At 44.3% G+C, this 18,175-nt stretch overlaps 1 protein-coding gene across 2 annotated transcripts in view; it reads left to right on the top strand.

Moving 5' to 3' along the window:
- PCNT (pericentrin) overlaps positions 1-18,175 on the top strand; it is a 271,822-nt gene that overhangs the window by 17,756 nt on the left and 235,891 nt on the right. For both annotated transcript variants that reach the window (XM_045032451.1, XM_045032450.1), the window contains exon 2: positions 8,929-9,135. In XM_045032451.1, the coding sequence (XP_044888386.1) occupies positions 8,929-9,135 (207 nt within the window). The remainder of the gene's footprint in view (positions 1-8,928; positions 9,136-18,175) is intronic.

Here is an 18,175-nt window from a genome sequence, read left to right as displayed (position 1 = left end):
ATCCCATTTGTGCAGAGCCATCCACAATGTCTCTCACATTGTCCAGAGTCATGGTCTTTCAGAGCAGGATGCAATTAATGGCCCTGCACATTTCTGTCAACATGAGGTCAAAGGTTGACTTTCCCACTCCAAACTGGCTAGCGACCGATTGGTAGCAGGCTGGAGTAGCCAGCTTCCCACAGTGCAATTGCCACGTAGTTCTCCAGTGACAGGGCAGCTCTCATTCTCGCGTCCTTGCGCCGCAGGGCTGGGGTGAGCTCATCACACAGTCCCATGAATGTGGCTTTCCTCATGCGAAAGTTCTGCAGCCACTGCTCATCATCCCAGACATGCATCATGATGTGATTCCCACCACTCAGTGCTTGTTTCCTGAGCCCAGAAACGGTGTTCCACTGTGGTCAGCACCTCCATGAATGCCACAAGCAATCTTGTGTCGTAGCTGGTATGTGTGGTGACATCAATGTTGCACTCCTCTTGCCTTTGTAGTTTAAGGAATAACTCCACTGCCACTTGTGATATGTTGGCCAGTGGGAGCAGCATTCTGGTCAACAGCTCAGGATCCATTCCTGCACAGAGGAGGAGGCAGGGCAGGGCGCAGAGTACACAAACTGTTGAAAGATGGCACCAAATGCGAACAGAAGCACAGGGATTGCTGGGATGCGAAAAAATGCATCATGGGGCATTGGGACAGGAGCCAGGATGCCTTGTGACCCCTTTCGCCTTCCCACAGGTCTTAGCGACAAAAGAGAAAGGGGTGCTCTGTGGGATAGCTGCCCAGAGTGCATCGCTCCGAATAGCGCCACAAATGCGAACGTGCTATTGTGCAGGCAGCTGTCAGTGAACACACTACAGCGGTTTTCTTTTGGCGCGCTCTGAGCGGTGCTGTAACTGCTGGCGCTGTAACTTTGCAAGTGTAGACATGCCCTAAGTTAAGGACCTTTTGGTAGCACTGTATAGAGAGTAAATGCCAATGATTTCAACTCAGCCTTGTGACTGTGCTATTTTCACTGATGGACTAGAGACTGAAGTATAGGCCTGCTTCCTGTGCTATTGGCCATCTGGCAGTATCTACTGTGATACATTGAGGTGTATTCTGATAGGAAGTTTACATGTGGTATTTCAGCAAAGGATACAGGGACAGTTGCAAAAATTACTATACCATGAAGTCAATTTATCAAAATGCTTTCAGCTTCTTTAAATGAACTGTAATGCTATATCTGATATCAACAGAAAGTGAAGGCTACTGTAAGTTTGCACAGCAAAGACTTCAGTTCCACATCGGTGGAGTAATATGCCTAAATCCACATCCCCTAGCAGTGAAAGTATGACTCCACAGACCATTCAGTTCTTGGCTCTTTGAGATTCTCAACAATGCAAGTACTGACAATAATTTGTCATGTGCAATCCTGTCCATGAAAATAGGGAAGCTAAAAGTTCATTTCACACAGGTCAGAAATCAGACATCAAACGGTAATGATTGTCAGTGCTGACCTGCATTGTATGGTGAGCAGTAACCTAGCTGTTAAAGGCTTAGTAGCTCATCAGTTCCAGGACCCATTATTTATCTGGAGAGGCCATTTAAAGAAAAGTAAAATAAATAGAACAGAATCATTTAGTTTATATTCTATCTTACAATTGGTAAGTAAGCAATTAAGGAAAATGCATCAATGCAAACTCATTGGTGGTTGAGCTGGGGTATTTTCTCTGTAATTCATTTCCCAGACAGGAAACACAAAGGAGAATGCAGTGGAGTGTTGCTATTACTGTGACAAGTGCTTTATTACCAGGATTATTATCTATAAATTCTTCATATTATTAGAAAATTGATTCAAACTCACTTTTTAAATTGTGGTATAATTTATAATCATGAAATCATTCTATTAAAAGTGTTAAGTTTTTATAACTAATTGGATTTGATACAAGATCTCACCATCCACTAAAATCTGCTACTAGATGTCTACACATATCTTGTGTTTCCATCGAATTAATCCTTGCTGACACAAATTATTCACCCTGAAAACTAGTTTTGTTTTTTCGCTTGACAAAACTAGAACTGAAACCTAATTTTTCAGTTTCTGCAATCTGTTACACCATTAATAAAACCACCTGTTCATCTCATCCCCGGAACTCAAATCAGTGATTCGTGCATCCCAAGACCAGAAAGGACTGTTGTGAGTATTAAGACTGACCTCCTGTTTAACATCGGCCATAGAACTTTCCCAAAATGACACTTGTTTGAACTAGAGCAGATTTTCTAGCAAAACATTCTATCTTGGTTTAAAAATTGCCAGTGATGGAAAATCCATCACAAATCTTGGTAAATTGCACCAACATGATGACATCACAGTCTTGGACTATTCTGGGAATTTGTTTTCTGTCTCTGTAAAGTGAAGAACGCAATACACTAGAACTGCCAATGTGTTTTATGAGATGTGAATGTCTTTGTGATGGGTTCCCCCTGGGTGCCACCTGAAAGTGGGGTACCACTGAGCCCTCCTGATCCACCACTCTGGACTCCCTATCACACTGTGCTTCTGTGACCAGCCTGCCCTTTACCAGCAGACATACAGGTAGGGACACACCCAGCTGCAGTTACATACAAATGCCGTGATCAGCTCTGCGTGGGGAGGCACAGCACGGGCACCTCCCAGTTCCAACAGCATGCATCTCCTCTCTGGAGTGTAAACCCAAATTATACCATCTTGCACTGCAGAGAGAACGGTACAGTGTAAGCTCATGAAATTCGCTCCCTCCCGCAATGTGATGAGGAAATATAAAACAGCTTTCTGCCCTGAGTTGACTTCCCCACACACTCTTTTTAGACAAAGCAAAAACAACTATTAACTACAAAAGATAGATTTGAAGTGATTATAAGGGATAGCAAACAGATCAAAGCAGATTACAGTAACTCCTCATGTAGTCATCCCGCTTAAAGTTGTTTCGTTGTTACATTGCTGATCAGTTAGGGAGCATACTCACTTAAAGTTGTGCAATGCTCCACTCTTGCGTTGTTTAGCTGCCTGCTTTCTCCACAGCTGGCAGCCTCCCTATGGCCCCCTCCCGCCTGCTGGCAGACTCTGTGGATCAGCCCTTCCCCCTCCTCCCCCCGGCAATCAGCTGGCTTGCGGCATTTTGGAGGCAGAAGGGAGGGGGGAGGAGCGAGGACTTGGCGTGCAGGCTCCCCCTCCCCCTGAACGCTGCAAGCCAGCTGATTACCCCAGCAGAAGGGAGGGGGGAGGAGCGAGGACTCGGCGCGCCTCCCCCATGCGGCAATCAGCTGGCTTGACATTTAGAAGGGAGGGGAGGAGCCAGGACACAGCGAGCGAAGTAAAGGGGGAAGAGGTGGGAGGAAGAATAGATGGGTCAAGGGTGGGTGCTTGGAGGAAGGAGTGGAGTGGGCGGCCTGAAGGTTGAACCCCCCCCACTTCTGGTGCTTGCAGAGTAGGGGAAGCTGCCCTGGAACCTAACCATCCCCCTCCCCCTTTTACATTAATTCTTATGGGGAAGTTGGATTTGCCTACCATTGTTTCACTTAAAGTTGCATTTTTCAGGAACATAACTACAACGTTAAGTGAGGCATTACTGTACTTAGCAAATAAACAAAACACACAAACTAAGCTTAATATACTACATAGATCGGATATGAATAGCAAATTCTTACCCTAAATGATGATGCAAGCAGGCTGCAGGCTCGTAAAGAGCAAGCTGCACTAACTTACAGCTTGGAATCCCCAGGTTTTTCATTCACAGGTTAAAAATCCCTTCACCCTTCAGCCTCCAGCACTTACGTCCAGTTCAGTCTTTGTTCCTCAGGTGTTTCCGGGAGTCTCTTTGGGCAGGGAGTCAGTGAACAACCCCGATGATGTCACTCCACTGCCATATACAGCTTTTGCATATAGCGGAAACCCTTTGTTTCAAAGCTTGGTTCCCATGCTAGTCAGTGGAAAAACACTGGTATCCCAAGATGATGTCCAGTGCCAGGTGACCTGTTCACATGTGGCTGTAGTGTCATAGCAGCCGCGAGTCAGAGGCAGTTTGTCGCGTCCTCAGGAAGGGTCCCCCTTCCTCCAAGTAGGAGATAAGCTTCTAAGGCCTATTGTTTTCACCTAATGGTCCTTTAACCTGAATGGCCCCTTCCCAGCCAGCCATCTAGACTGAGTGCGTTACCCATGTGTAAACACATTTGTAATAGATATAGACAATATTCCTAACTTCAGATAAAAAAAGATACATGCATACAAATAGGATAATCATATTCAGTAAATCATAACCTTTTCAGTGATATCTTACATGACCTATCTTGCATAAAATACATCATAGTTATGCCATAATCATATCATATATCTTTATGAAGAGTATGGGGTGCAGTGTCACCGTCTTGGGTAATGTGTTTTAAAGTATTGTGAATATTAACAGAAGTAGGTTTTTTACATTATTTTATGCCACAAGGTACACAAATAATTTTTACACACACTGCATTCTCTGCTTCCCCCCCAGCAACACTCACTACTTTTAGCCATTAGGAATCCAGGGCAATTCCCCCTCAGTCACTAGGAGTCTATCATCACTAACCTAAAGTTCCAACTCCCTCAAAATGCCCTCTCTCTCTTCTCCTCCTCCTCCACTATAGTCCAAACCAAACAAAGCTTCAGCCACCCAAAGACCCAACAAATTATGAGGGTCTTTCAGAGTCTATAAAACCTGCACCCAACAAATATCTGGCTTGGTCTACACTTAAAACTTACATTAACAAAGCTGTGTCAGTCAGGGGTGTGGAAGAACACCTCAACCAATATAGTTATGCCAACATAACTCCCAGAATAGATGCGACTATGCTGACAGAGCGCTTCTATCGGCATAGCTAATGTCATTCAGGAGGTGATGTTCCTACTCTGGCAGAAAAACTCTGGTTGGTCTATGCTGCATCTACGCTATGGGGCTATGCTGTCATAGTTGTGCATTTGTAGGCTCTCTTGTGTAGACATCTTTTTCTGTCCCTTATATAGTCACTTGGAGCTCAAGTATAGCCACTGGTGTTTGTGTGGTATTTTTTTAATAAAATACATTTAAACTGGTGGACCAAGTTACAGTTTTGATAATGAGCAGTGCATGTAGCTCTCCCATTGATGTAAATGTGAGATTTGCACAAAGATCAGGAATCAAAGTCAAATATAATTTTTGTGCGGTATCTAAACTTTTAATATTTAAGTACTTTATTGTCTGTCTTATTCAGCCTCACTTTATGAGATAATTTCCCCAACTTTAGAACTACCACTCTTTGTGCCTTTTGATTCTCTTTTCTGGCCCTCCTGTTTCTCTCTCTTCTCTTTCTTTGCCTTTCCCTCTCCCTGCAGCAACCCCTAGTTCCATTACTCTTTTACTCTATAGGCTTCCCTCGGCCCCTTTCCGCATTCTGTCTGCTGAATTAATCAGCAATGCAGTAGCTATTGTTGGCATGCATCATCATTAGGGTCTAGTGTTAACACTAAATTGTGAAGAATGGTGTTTGCATCTCAGGCCTTGTCTACACTACTGGGATAAGTCGACTAAGTTACGCTACTCCAGCTATGAAAATGTAGCTGTAGTTGACGTAGCTGAGGTTGACTTACTGCAGTGTCTACACCATGCTGCATTGATGAGAGAGTATCCCATCGTCTTACCTTACTCCTGTCATTCTAATGTAGTACTGGAGTCGAGCAGAGAGCACTCTGCGGTTGATTTAGCAGGTCTTCACTAATACTGCTAAATCGACTTCTGCTGCATTGATTGCAGCAGTGTCAATCCTCGGTAAGTGCAGACATGGCCTCAGTTACAACTAGTTTTTAAGGCTGTGTTTCTGCTGACTCAGAAAGACAACACTGCATCTGTTAATCTTTCCATTTGATCTAAGAAATATAGGTGCTAGAAACTTTTAAGATTTCACTTAAAAAAAAAAAATTCCTCCCAATCTTAACATATCATGTGGCCTGCATTAACACTTCAAGAGTAGGGAGGTGTTTGGTATTCCTTCTTTAGCAAAGGGACATGTTCTTAAGCACTTTAAACAGATCACGGAATGTCAAGATTGGAAGGGACCTCAGGAGGTATCTAGTCCAACCCTCTGCTCAAAGCAGGACCAATCCCCCACTAAATCAACCCAGCCAGGGATTTGTCAAGCCTGACCTTAAAAACCTCTAAGGAATGAGATTCCACCACCTCCCTAGGTGTAACCCATTCCACTGCTTCACCACCCTCCTAGTGAAAAAGTCTTCCCTAATATCCAACCTAAATCTCCATTGCAACTTGAGACCATTGCTCCTTGTTCTGTCGTCTGCTACCACTGAGAACAGTCTAGATCCATCCTCTTTGGAACCCCCTTTCAGGTAGTTGAAAACAGCAATCAAATCCCTCCCATATTCTTCTATTCTGAAGACTAAACAATCCCAGTTCCCTGAGCCTCTCCTCATAAGTCATGTGCTCCAGCCCCCTAATCATTTTTGTTGCCCTCTGCTGGACTCTTTCCAGTTTTTCCACATACTTGAAGTGTGGGGCCCAAAACTGGACACAGTACTCCAGATGAGGCCTCACCAGTGCTGAGGAGAGGGGAATGATCATATCCCTCGATCTGCTGGCAATGCCCCTACTTATACAGCCCTAAATGCTGTTAGCCTTCTTGGCAACAAGAGCACACTGTTGACTCATATCCAGCTTCTTGTCCACTGTAACCCTTAGGTCCTTTTCTGCAGAATTGCTGCCTAGCCACTCGGTCCCTAGTCTGTAGCAGTGCATGAGACTCTTCCGTCCTAAATGCAGGACTCTGCACTTGTCCTTGTTGAATCTCATCAGATTTCTTTTGGCCCAATCCTCTAATTTGTCTAGGTCCCTCTGTATCCTATCCCTACCCTCCAGCGTATCTACCACTCCTTCCAGTTTAGTGTCATCTGCAAACTTGCTGTGAGTGCAGTCCATGCCATCCTCCAGATCAGTAATGAAGATATTGAACAAAACTGGCCCCAGAACCGACCCTTGGGGCACTCCACTGAATAGTATCAGAGGGGTAGCCGTGTTAGTCTGGATCTGTAAAAACAGCAAAGAGTCTTGTGGCACCTTATAGACTAACGTGTTTTGAAGCATGAGCTTTCATGGGTGAATATCCACTTCGTCGGATGCATGTAGTGGAAATTTCCAGGGGCAGGTATATATAAGCAGGCAAGAAGTAAGCTAGAGATAACGAGGTTGGTTCAATCAGGGAGGATGAGGCCCTCTTCTAGCAGCTGAGATGTGAAAATCAAGGGAGGAGAAACTAGTTTTGTAGTTTGCAAGCCATTCACAGTCTTTGTTTAATCCTGAGCTGATGGTGTCAAATTTGCAGATGAACCGAAGCTCAGCAGTTTCTCTTTGAAGTCGGGTCCTGAAGTTTTTTTGCTGCAGGATGGCCACCTTAAGATCTGCTATTGTGTGGCCAGGGAGGTTGAAGTGTTCTCCTACAGGTTTTTGTATATTGTCATTCCTAATATCTGATTTGTGACCATTTATCCTTTTCCGTATCCACTGGATACCGGCTGCCAACTTGGAGCCATTGATCACTACCCGTTGAGCCCGACGATCTAGCCAGCTTCCTATCCACCTTATAGTCCGTTCATCCAGCCCATACTTCTTTTAACTTGCTGGCAAGAATACTGTGGGAGACTGTATCAAAAGCTTTGCTAAAGTCAAGGAATAACATGTCCATCTAGTATAGAACAGGTATGCAGTTGCACAGTGGTTGTTAGGAAATCTATCATTACACAAGTTGCCGTAGATATGAAAAATAAGGAATTAGTTTATTTCAGAAAATTCTAAAGGTAAATTTTTGTATAGATTGCATGCAGTAGTTTTGCATTTTCAGGTTTCTACATCCTATTATGATTTTGAATAGATTTTTTTATCTAATAATAAAGGTATTTTACCTTTATGGTTGATAACCTATGGCTGTAACCTTGGTGACGGGTTTTCCCTATTAGAAGAATGTGGTCTTATGTTGTGAGTGAGATGTTGGTTGAAATTGCTGCCTACATACAGTAATAGAGTTTAAAATACTGTAATCCTCTTTAAGTTGTGGGGGAGGGATAGCTCAGTGGTTTGAGCATTGGCCTGCTAAACCCAGGGTTGTGAGTTCAATCCTTGAGGGGGCCATTTGGGGATTGGTCCTGCTTTGAGCAGGGGGTTGGACTAGATGATCTCTTGAGGTCCCTTCCAACCCTAATATTCTATGATTCTAAGGTACTGAGGAAAGATGGGTAGTAGATTTTGATGGGTGACATTATTTGGAAATCCCTAGGGCTTCATTGGGCTGTGTTAATTTGATAAAGTAGAGCATCTGATTCTTCAACAGAAGAAATTAAAATGACTTGGCTTAATTAAATTTCTATTTATGTACCTCAGTCTGCTTTCTGTCTGGGAAGTTTTGCTATATATTCTCTTGTTGGGAGGGGAAGGGCAAGAAGACTCACCTTTTTCAGTTCTAATCTTTATATTTGCTGTGGCTAAGATATATTTTAAGATATTTTTCTAAGAGGCTACGTTTCTTTCTGTAGGACTCAGAGACTTCAACACTGTCTCATTGTTACTGTTCTAATATATGGACAACACTTAGTCTCTTACTAATTTATCTGGCTGTAACTCTGGATTATTTCAACATGACTAATATCAATTAGGAAAGTATTAGTAAAAATTTGATTCTTTTCTTGAAATGAGTCTAACTGCTGTGTTTTTGTCAATTATGCTGCTGCCTAGGTAGAAACTAAATGTGCAGTACTTAAGTAGGAAGATAAAGCAGGTTCTTTTTGGACGTGCATGTTTTGTCAGATCAAGAGGTTCTTTGTTATCCATGAGTGTGTTAATCTTGTGGTCTTGTTATCTTTTCCTCACTTACCTCTCCCTTTATCTCTTTCAATCTTTCCTGCACAGCTTGCTCACTTCAGACAGCGAAAAGCAAAAAGTGACAACACGCAGTCGCAGAAAAAGGCGGCGAAGAGGAAGGGCTCGTCTGACTACATGCAAAACATTCCAAAGGAAGAGTGTGTGATAGTGGCCCAGGATTCTGATGTTCTTACAGACCTTAATATAAGTGTAGAGAGTAAGACTGAAGAGACAGAGACAAGATCGGAGAATAAGGTAAGTCTTACTGTTCACCATGTTTCATCTAAATCTGTCTGCAACTAACAGATTCTTTTTTGAGTTCCCATGTATGTGGATGCCATGCATGGTGTGTCTGTGTCCTCTTTACAGAAGTTTGGAAAGCTTTTCTCTAGCAGTGTTCACTAGGGCTTGGACATGCACCCTATATGCTCTTGCACTTCCCTCACCCAAGAGCATAAAAGGCGGACCGATCTTGGCCACAAGCCAGTTCCTGCTGACTGCCCTGAGAGAAAGCTGAAAGCTCTTAATGTCTCTACTTCTTTCTTACATAATTTTGTAATAATTAGTCTTAGGTTTATTAGTCTTGTTTTCTTTTGTTGCCCATTGGCTTAGGAAAAAATTAGTTTGTAGCTAGTAAGTAGTTGTACTTGGCATTGGCTATTTGCGTCACCCATCCTCACTGGGCATCAGAGTTGTCGGTTGTGTGGAAGAATTATTCTGTTGGAAGAGGGACACGATGTGTGCTTATATTGTTTCAGGGAGAGGCATGTGACTTCTGAGTGTGCTATTTGTAAGGTATTAAAAAGACACACACAAATCTAGAGTCCAGGTTCAAGATTTACCTCATGGAGAAATCCATGAGAGCTACGTCTAACTTGGAGATTATGAGAGTGGGGACCACAGCCCCTTCCTGCTCAAGCCATGCCTTGAGTACTCTGGAGGTAAGAGAAATCCCTCATAGCCATCAAGGTGCAAAGAGGCCTCTCAAATCTGACAGGAACTTGCCACATCAGAAGAAGATCCCAGTGGAATAGTCAGACCCCTTTTGCCTGTGGGAGAAAATTCAGTACCAAGAGGATGTCGGAATCTCTGGTACTGCATAAGAAGCCTGAGAAGTAAGCACCAAAGTACTCTGGTGGCATGGAGGCCACATTCAGTAATGCTGGCTGTTGAATTCATACCAGTCCAGAGAGCGTCTTCTGCACTTACTTTACTTTGGGTGCCACACAATTGATACTGGAGATCAGAAACACGTCCAGACATCAAAATGTTTGGTACTGGGGATTTGGCATCCAAAGAAATCAGTGCCAAAGACTTCAGATTCTCACTCAGTTCTCCGGGCACTATCTGGGTCATCTTTTACCAACCTTAAGGAGATCATGATTATACAAGAGCCAGAATCTTATCTTTTTTTACATGCTTTTCCTATCTTAGTTTCCCAAAAATCTCCAGTGCAACAGGAGCACAGGGCACGCGTGTGGAGTAGTTGTCTCGCAGTGCGGTGCCATTGGTGCCTCATGTAATGCGTGCACAACTCAACCCTTCAGTTCCTTCTCAGCCCTCCTCGGCTGCAGACAGAGCTCAGTGGCAGTGCTGTTGCTTTGTTTTTTTTTCTCTCTATAGAAAGAGTTTAGTTTAATTGTAGTTTAGTAAATTTTGTTTAATTAGCTGGTTAAATATTTTTGGTGGTGGGGGGGGTAAAGAAAACTAAGTTAGAGATAATTTTTTCACCCTTTCCCTGTTGGGAAACTAATGGACACAATGCCCGGCTCGCCCGGGTTTAAACGATGTGACTCTTGCCATAAGGCGATGCCTGGGTCAGACGGCCACTCATAGTGTGTCTGTCTGTTTGGGCGAGACCCATGTCCCTCAGAAAAGTGCCCATTGCAGTAATTTTAAAGCCAGGGCAAAGCGTGACGGAGGTCTCCACCAAAAGATGATTTTAATGGAGAAGACCCTTCAGCCTGCTCCACAGGGACGAAAATCAACATCAGCAGATTGTTCCTCGAACGAAACCTGTGCTAATGGGAGTGCTCAAGTTTTCCAAATCGTCTAGGAAGCGAGCTGCGACCTCCCGAGATAGGGACACTCACAGAAAAAGGAGGTCACCCAACGAGGTCGCTTTCCTTTTTGCCGAGCTCGAGTGGAATGAGCACTTTTGAGGCTCCGGGCACCTCTGGCACTATCCCTCTGTGGACCTCTGCTGAGCCCCACCACTCTGGAGCGGAGTCAAGACGGTCCTCGTTCACAGCACCGACCACCTGGGTGTAGGAGTCGGCCCAGATATTGCTACAACAGGTAAATATGCCCAGTGGTCTGTGATGGGATGTTAGATGGGCTGGGATCTGAGTTACTACAGAGAATTCTTTCCTGGGTGCTGGCTGGTGAGTCTTGCCCACATGCTCAGGGTTTAACTGATCGCCATATTTGGGGTCGGGAAGGAATTTTCCTCCAGGGCAGATTGGCAGAGGCCCTGGAGGTTTTTCACCTTCCTCTGCTGTGTGGGGCACGGGTCACTTGCTGGAGGATTCTCTGCACTTTGACGTCTTTAAACCATGATTTGAGGACTTCAGTAACTCAGACATAGGTTAGGGATTTGTTACAGGAGTGGATGGGTGAGATTCTGTGGCCTGCATTGTGCAGGAGGTCAGACTAGATGATCATAATGGTCCCTTCTGACCTTAAAGTCTATGAGAACAGACCGTGCCACCCCCACAGGCACCGACCCAGTCGTCAGCACCAACTGACAGGCTGCAAACAGCACCAGCCATCTTGACAAAGGCACCAACTGCATCTACACCAGCAGTACTGCCAACACAGAAACAAGCAGCTTTGCAACAGTTTCTACAGCACAAGGATATAGCAATCACTTTGGTGCCACAGTCACCCTTACTTGGTACTGAGGGATCTCCTGGCCAGATAACTGAGCAGTTATCAATTTTCCTGCTCCCCAGCTCATCTCCAGTGTTGCAGAGGAGGAAGTACATGGGAGCCGCTTCTCTTCCCAACATTCTTCACCCACGGGACAAAGACTACTATGGGAAACTGCTACGACCAAATCTCACCAACCTCGCGAGATGCAGGAAGGGTATGGACAACCCTGGATGTGTCCCCATGCAGTGTCCCCCCGGGACCTCTGGGCGGCATATATGGCTCAATACACTAGGCCCTTGACCCTAGTTCGAAGGGAAATTCATTCTCCACCTTCCCCAAACAGGGAGCTGTCAGAAACACCAGAGGACATGGGAGTTAAGGAGGAAGAAGGTTTGGATCATGCAGACACTTCTCTGGCTCATAACTCATTGTCCTCCCCCGACTAGGCATTCATACCACTGCCTCCAACAGTGATTCTTCAGGAATTATTTAAAAGAGTAGCTGCCAGCCAAGACATCCCCATAGAAGAGGCGCAAGAAAACCAACACAAGCTACTGCAAATCTTACAGACATCCACTACCTCCAAAATCGCGCTAGCAATCAATGATGCCATAATGGAACCAGCAGAGAATATCTGGCAGACCGTCACCTTGATACCACCTACCTGCAAACGGGCTGACAGAAAGTACTTTACTTTGTCCCAGCTAAGGTGATGAATTTTCTCTTCTCTCATTCACAACCCAATTCTGTCGTTGTGTAAGTCACCAGTCGTCCCAGCAAACAACCTCAATTCCGGTCCACTCCACAAGACAAAGAACGCAAGTGTTTAGACCTTCTCGGTAGAAAGGTATACTTATAACCTACTCTCCAATTTAGGTTAGCCAATTACTTGGCCCTTCTAGCCAAGTACAATTTCGATAATTACGGTAAGCTGCAAGAATTCCTTGAAGCCTTACCGGAGGAGAAATGTTCCCAACTCAACGCTGTCATGACAGATGGGCAACTAATTGCCCATACAGCCTTTCAGGCCTCAATGGATGTAGTGGACACTGCTGTGAGAACAACAGCCACAGCTGTCATAATGCTTAGGGCCTCGTGGTTGCAGTCATCTGGGATCCTGAATGAGCTCCAGCTCAAGGTAGAGGATCTATCTTTCGAATGGAAGAAACTTTTCTCCACAAAAACTGACACTGTTCTTCACTCAATGAAGGACTCCCAGGCCACTCTACACACTTAGGCATATACACGCCACCAAACAAACTGTCAGTATCAACAATACCAAAAGGGCAGCGACACCTATCTCCACTTATTACCTTTACCTCTTTCCATCACCCACAAGAACGGCACTTTGATGAGAACAGAAATAAGCAATGCTCACAAAGATGTAAGGCTCCCCAAACTCAGTCCTCGTTTTCACAACCATCTACCACCAAGCCACAGTTTTGAAGTCTTGATCGAGGGTATGAATGACCTCCCCCACAATACAGAGCTGTTAGGTACTCCTACCCAACCTTTTGGCCACTATCTGCGCCCATTTTACCGTGCCTGGGCAGCAATGACAATGGACCAATGAGTACTGGAGTTTATAAGATCGGGTTATGCCATCCCCTTACCTTTTCCCCTCCCCGTCCTTCTTCAGGGACCTTTCTCACGAGCACCCTTTACAACAGGAAGTGAACCATCTTCTAAAATTGGGTGCCGTGGAACAAATTCCAGCTCAATACAAGGGGAACGGCTTTTACTCCCATTATTTTCTCACCAAAAAGAAAAATGGTGGATGGAGACACTTCTTAGACCTTCGGAAGCTCAACAAATTTGTGAGGAATCACAAATTCAAAATGGTCACACTGGCCACAATAATCCCAGCCCTAGACAAGGGGGACTGGTTTTCAGCCCTCAACCTCCAAGATGCTTATTTTCATATTACCATACACCCAGCTCACAGACGATTCCTAAGATTCACAATGGGCCTCAATCACTATCAGTACAGAGTACTATCTTCTAGCCTTTCTACCGCCCCTTGAGTTTTTTCCAAACCCTCGCAGTAGTGGTGGCCCACTTGTGAAGTAAAGGAATGATGATCTTTCTGTACCTAGACGATTGTCTACTAAAAGGTACAACTCAGGAAGAAGTGGCAAATGTGGTGCAGACCATCGTGCTGTTGCAGTCACTGAGTTTTCGAATAAACTTATAGAAATCTACACTTACCCCAGTTCAACACCTGGAATTCATCAGAGCCTACCTTGATTCCATCCTGGCCAGAGCCCTGTTGCCTGATCGCAGGTTCAGAACAATAATAATCTTCATCTCGACAGTCACTGGCAACCCTCAAATGTCCTCCAGAACCTGCCTACAGTTATTAGGTCATATGGTGGCTATCACCCTCGTTGTGAGACATGCGAGACTGCATATACGTTGCCTACGGGGTGGCTGAACACAGAATACAGTCCCAGCTCAAACAGCCTAAAGAAAAGGGTGACAATACCCCCCAAAAGTCCTTGCGTCACTACAGTGATGGATGAAACCAGAAAACATCTGCACAGAGATCCCCTTCCAGCAGGATTCCCCCATCACTAATAATCACAACTGATGTGTCATTGATCAGATGGGGAGCTCAGTTGGACCAGCACACCACACAAGGCGATGGAAACCCTGCTCCACATCAATATCCTGGAGCTCCGAGCAGTATACAGTGCATTTAGGCACTTTCCTCTGATCATACAAAACTAATCAATCCGCGTACAGACTGACAACATAGCATGTAGTTTTATATCAGTTGTCAAGGAGGAGCTTGCTCCCATTCACTCTGCACTGTGGCCATGAAATTTTGGAACTGATGCATTCACCACAACATAATCATCTTGGTATCTTATCTCCCGGGGTGCCAGAGTAAGATGGCGGACACACTAAGCAGATATTTCTTCCAGGAACTGAATGGGAAATACACAACAGTGTCCTTCAAGCAATATTTCAGGAATGGGGCTTTCCCTCAGTAGACCTGTTTGCATCAGCAACGAACCACAAGTGCCTACTTTTCTGCTCCAGGATGGGACTACCACCCCGGTCCCTAGGGGATGCCTTCCTCAACATCTGGGACACAGCACTCCTGTATGCCTTCCTACCGATACCTCCAATCCCATGAGTCATTCACAAGATACGGACCAACAGGGCCCATATCATACTGATTGTTCCAATGTGGCCCAGACAGACTTGGTTCCCTTACCTGATGTGTTTAGCAGTTTGCGCTCCATGAATTCTCCCCTTGAGGGTGTGTGATGATGTGGTTCTGGCGGGACCCAACTGAGAGTGCCAATTCAGGATCAATTGCTTAAACAGGGCAGTTACAGCCCAAGGCTGGGGTTTTTCCACCTCTAAGGCAAACCAAACCAGCCAGACAAAGAGGTCTTCGGTCTCACCCCACTGGCTAACCACAAGTCACACAAGCAATTCCCTTAGGCACTCCAGTTTCCCAGTATCACCACCAGTGCAACTCGTCCTGGGGATGAATGGTTATGAAAACCAACACCCCAATAAAGGAAAAAGGTTCTCTCGATCCCAAAGAATCAAGCCCCAGACCCAGGTCAATATACAAATCAGATCTTACCCACAAATCAAGCTGTTGCCAATCCTTTTAGAATCTAAAATCTAAAGGTTTATTCATAAAAGGAAAAAGATATAGATGAGAGCAAGAATTGGTTAAATGGAATCAATTACATTCAGTAATGGCAAGTTCTTAGTTCAGGCTTGTAGCAGTGATGGAGTAAACTGCAGGTTCAAATCAAGTCTCTGGAGTACATCCCCCGCTGGGATGGGTCTTTCAGTCCTTTGTTCAGAGCTTCAATTTGTAGCAAAGTCCCTCCAGAGGTAAGAAGCAGGACTGAAGACAAGATGGAGATGAGGCATCAGCCCTTTATAGTCTTTTCCAGGTGTAAGAACCTCTTTGTCCTTACTGTGGAAAATTACAGCAAAATGGAGTCTGGAGTCACATGGGCAAGTCCCTGCATACGTTGCTGAGTCACAAGGCGTATCTGCCTTCTCTCAATGGGTCAATTGTGTCGCTGATGGTCCTCAATGGGCTATCAAGCAGGCTAGGCAGAGCTAACACCAACTTGTCTGGTGTTACCCAGAAGTATAGCACAAATTTGAAATACAGACAGTATAGAGCCAATACTCATAACTTCAACTACAAAATGATACATACATATAGACAGTATAATCATAACCAGCAACCCATAATCTGGTCTTAGACACCTTATATGAACTCCTTTACATAAGATTGGTGCCACTACAGGACCTTGGTTGCAACCATGTTCTATATGGTCCCAGATTATATCAATAACGTCACAGGGTAGATTTCCTCTCACAGAACAAAGGCCGGACTTCACCTCAAAGCACGGCTCCTACATGGGTCCAACAAAGCGAATTAGCTTGTTCAGAACGAGTGAAACAGGTGTTATTAAATAGCAGGAGATCCACCACTTACCGTAACTACCTCCAAAAATGAAAGAGATTCTCACTATGATGCCAACAAAAAAATTTAACTGCAGTCATGGTGCCTCTACCAATCATATTGGAACTCATAGAATTGTGTTTATCCATAAGCTCAAAATACACCTAGTGGCTATTACAGCCTTTCACCACAAGGTGGAGGGAGAGTCACTCGTCGCTCACACAACAACTAGATGCTTTCTTATTGGCATACAGAACATGTACCTGGACGTCTGCCAACCTACACCCCCATGGGACTTGAATCTTGTACTCAGATGCCTCACCAGAGCACCTTTTGAACCACTGATGACTTGTTCATAAGAACATAAGAACATAAGAAATGCCGTACCGGGTCAGACCAGAGGTCCATCTAGCCCAGTATCTGTCTACCGACAGTGGCCAATGCCAGGTGCCCCTGAGGGAGTGAACCTAACAGGCAATGATCAAGTGATCTCTCTCCTGCCATCCATCTCCATCCTCTGACGAACAGAGGCTAGGGACACCATTCTTACCCATCCTGGCTAATAGCCATTTATGGACTTAGCCACCATGAATTTATCCAGTCCCCTTTTAAACATTGTTATAGTCCTAGCCTTCACAACCTCCTCAGGTAAGGAGTTCCACAAGTTGACTGTGCGCTGCGTGAAGAAGAACTTCCTTTTATTTGTTTTAAACCTGCTGCCTATTAATTTCATTTGGTGACCCCTAGTTCTTGTATTATGGGAATAAGTAAATATCTTTTCCTTATCCACTTTCTCAACATCACTCATGATTTTATATACCTCTATTATGTCCCCCCTTAGTCTTCTCTTTTCCAAACTGAAGAGTCCTAGCCTCTTTAATCTTTCCTCATATGGGACCCTCTCTAAACCCCTAATCATTTTAGTTGCTCTTTTCTGAACCTTTTCTAGTGCTAGAATATCTTTTTTGAGGTGAGGAGACCACATCTGTACACAGTATTCGAGATGTGGGCGTACCATGGATTTATATAAGGGCAATAATATATTCTCAGTCTTATTCTCTATCCCCTTTTTAATGATTCCTAACATCCTGTTTGCTTTTTTGACCGCCTCTGCACACTGCGTGGACATCTTCAGAGAACTATCCACGATAACTCCAAGATCTTTCTCCTGACTCGTTATAGCTAAATTAGCCCCCATCATGTTGTATGTATAGTTGGGGTTATTTTTTCCAATGTGCATTACTTTACATTTATCCACATTAAATTTCATTTGCCATTTTGTTGCCCAATCACTTAGTTTTGTGAGATCTTTTTGAAGTTCTTCACAATCTGCTTTTGTCTTAACTATCTTGAGCAGTTTAGTATCATCTGCAAACTTTGCCACCTCACTGTTTACCCCTTTCTCCAGATCATTTATGAATAAATTGAATAGAATTGGTCCTAGGACTGACCCTTGGGGAACACCACTAGTTACCCCTCTCCATTCTGAGAATTTACCATTAATTCCTACCCTTTGTTCCCTGTCCTTTAACCAGTTCTCAATCCATGAAAGGACCTTTCCTTTTATCCCATGACAGCTTAATTTACGTAAGAGCCTTTGGTGAGGGACCTTGTCAAAGGCTTTCTGGAAATCTAAGTACACTGTGTCCACCGGATCCCCCTTGTCCACATGTTTGTTGACCCCTTCAAAGAACTCTAATAGATTAGTAAGACACGATTTCCCTTTACAGAAACCATGTTGACTATTGCTCAAGAGTTTATGTTTTTCTATGTGTCTGACAATTTTATTCTTTACTATTGTTTCAACTAATTTGCCCGGTACCGACGTTAGACTTACCGGTCTGTAATTGCCGGGATCACCCCTAGAGCCCTTTTTAAATATTGGCGTTACATTAGCTAACTTCCAGTCATTGGGTACCGAAGCCGATTTAAAGGACAGGTTACAAACCTTAGTTAATAGTTCAGCAACTT

Source organism: Mauremys mutica, chromosome 10 (assembly GCF_020497125.1).
Source record: "Mauremys mutica isolate MM-2020 ecotype Southern chromosome 10, ASM2049712v1, whole genome shotgun sequence".
Classification (NCBI taxonomy): domain Eukaryota; kingdom Metazoa; phylum Chordata; order Testudines; family Geoemydidae; genus Mauremys; species Mauremys mutica.
Note: the sequence above shows the minus strand (reverse complement) of the source record. Positions and strands in the feature narration are given on the sequence as shown.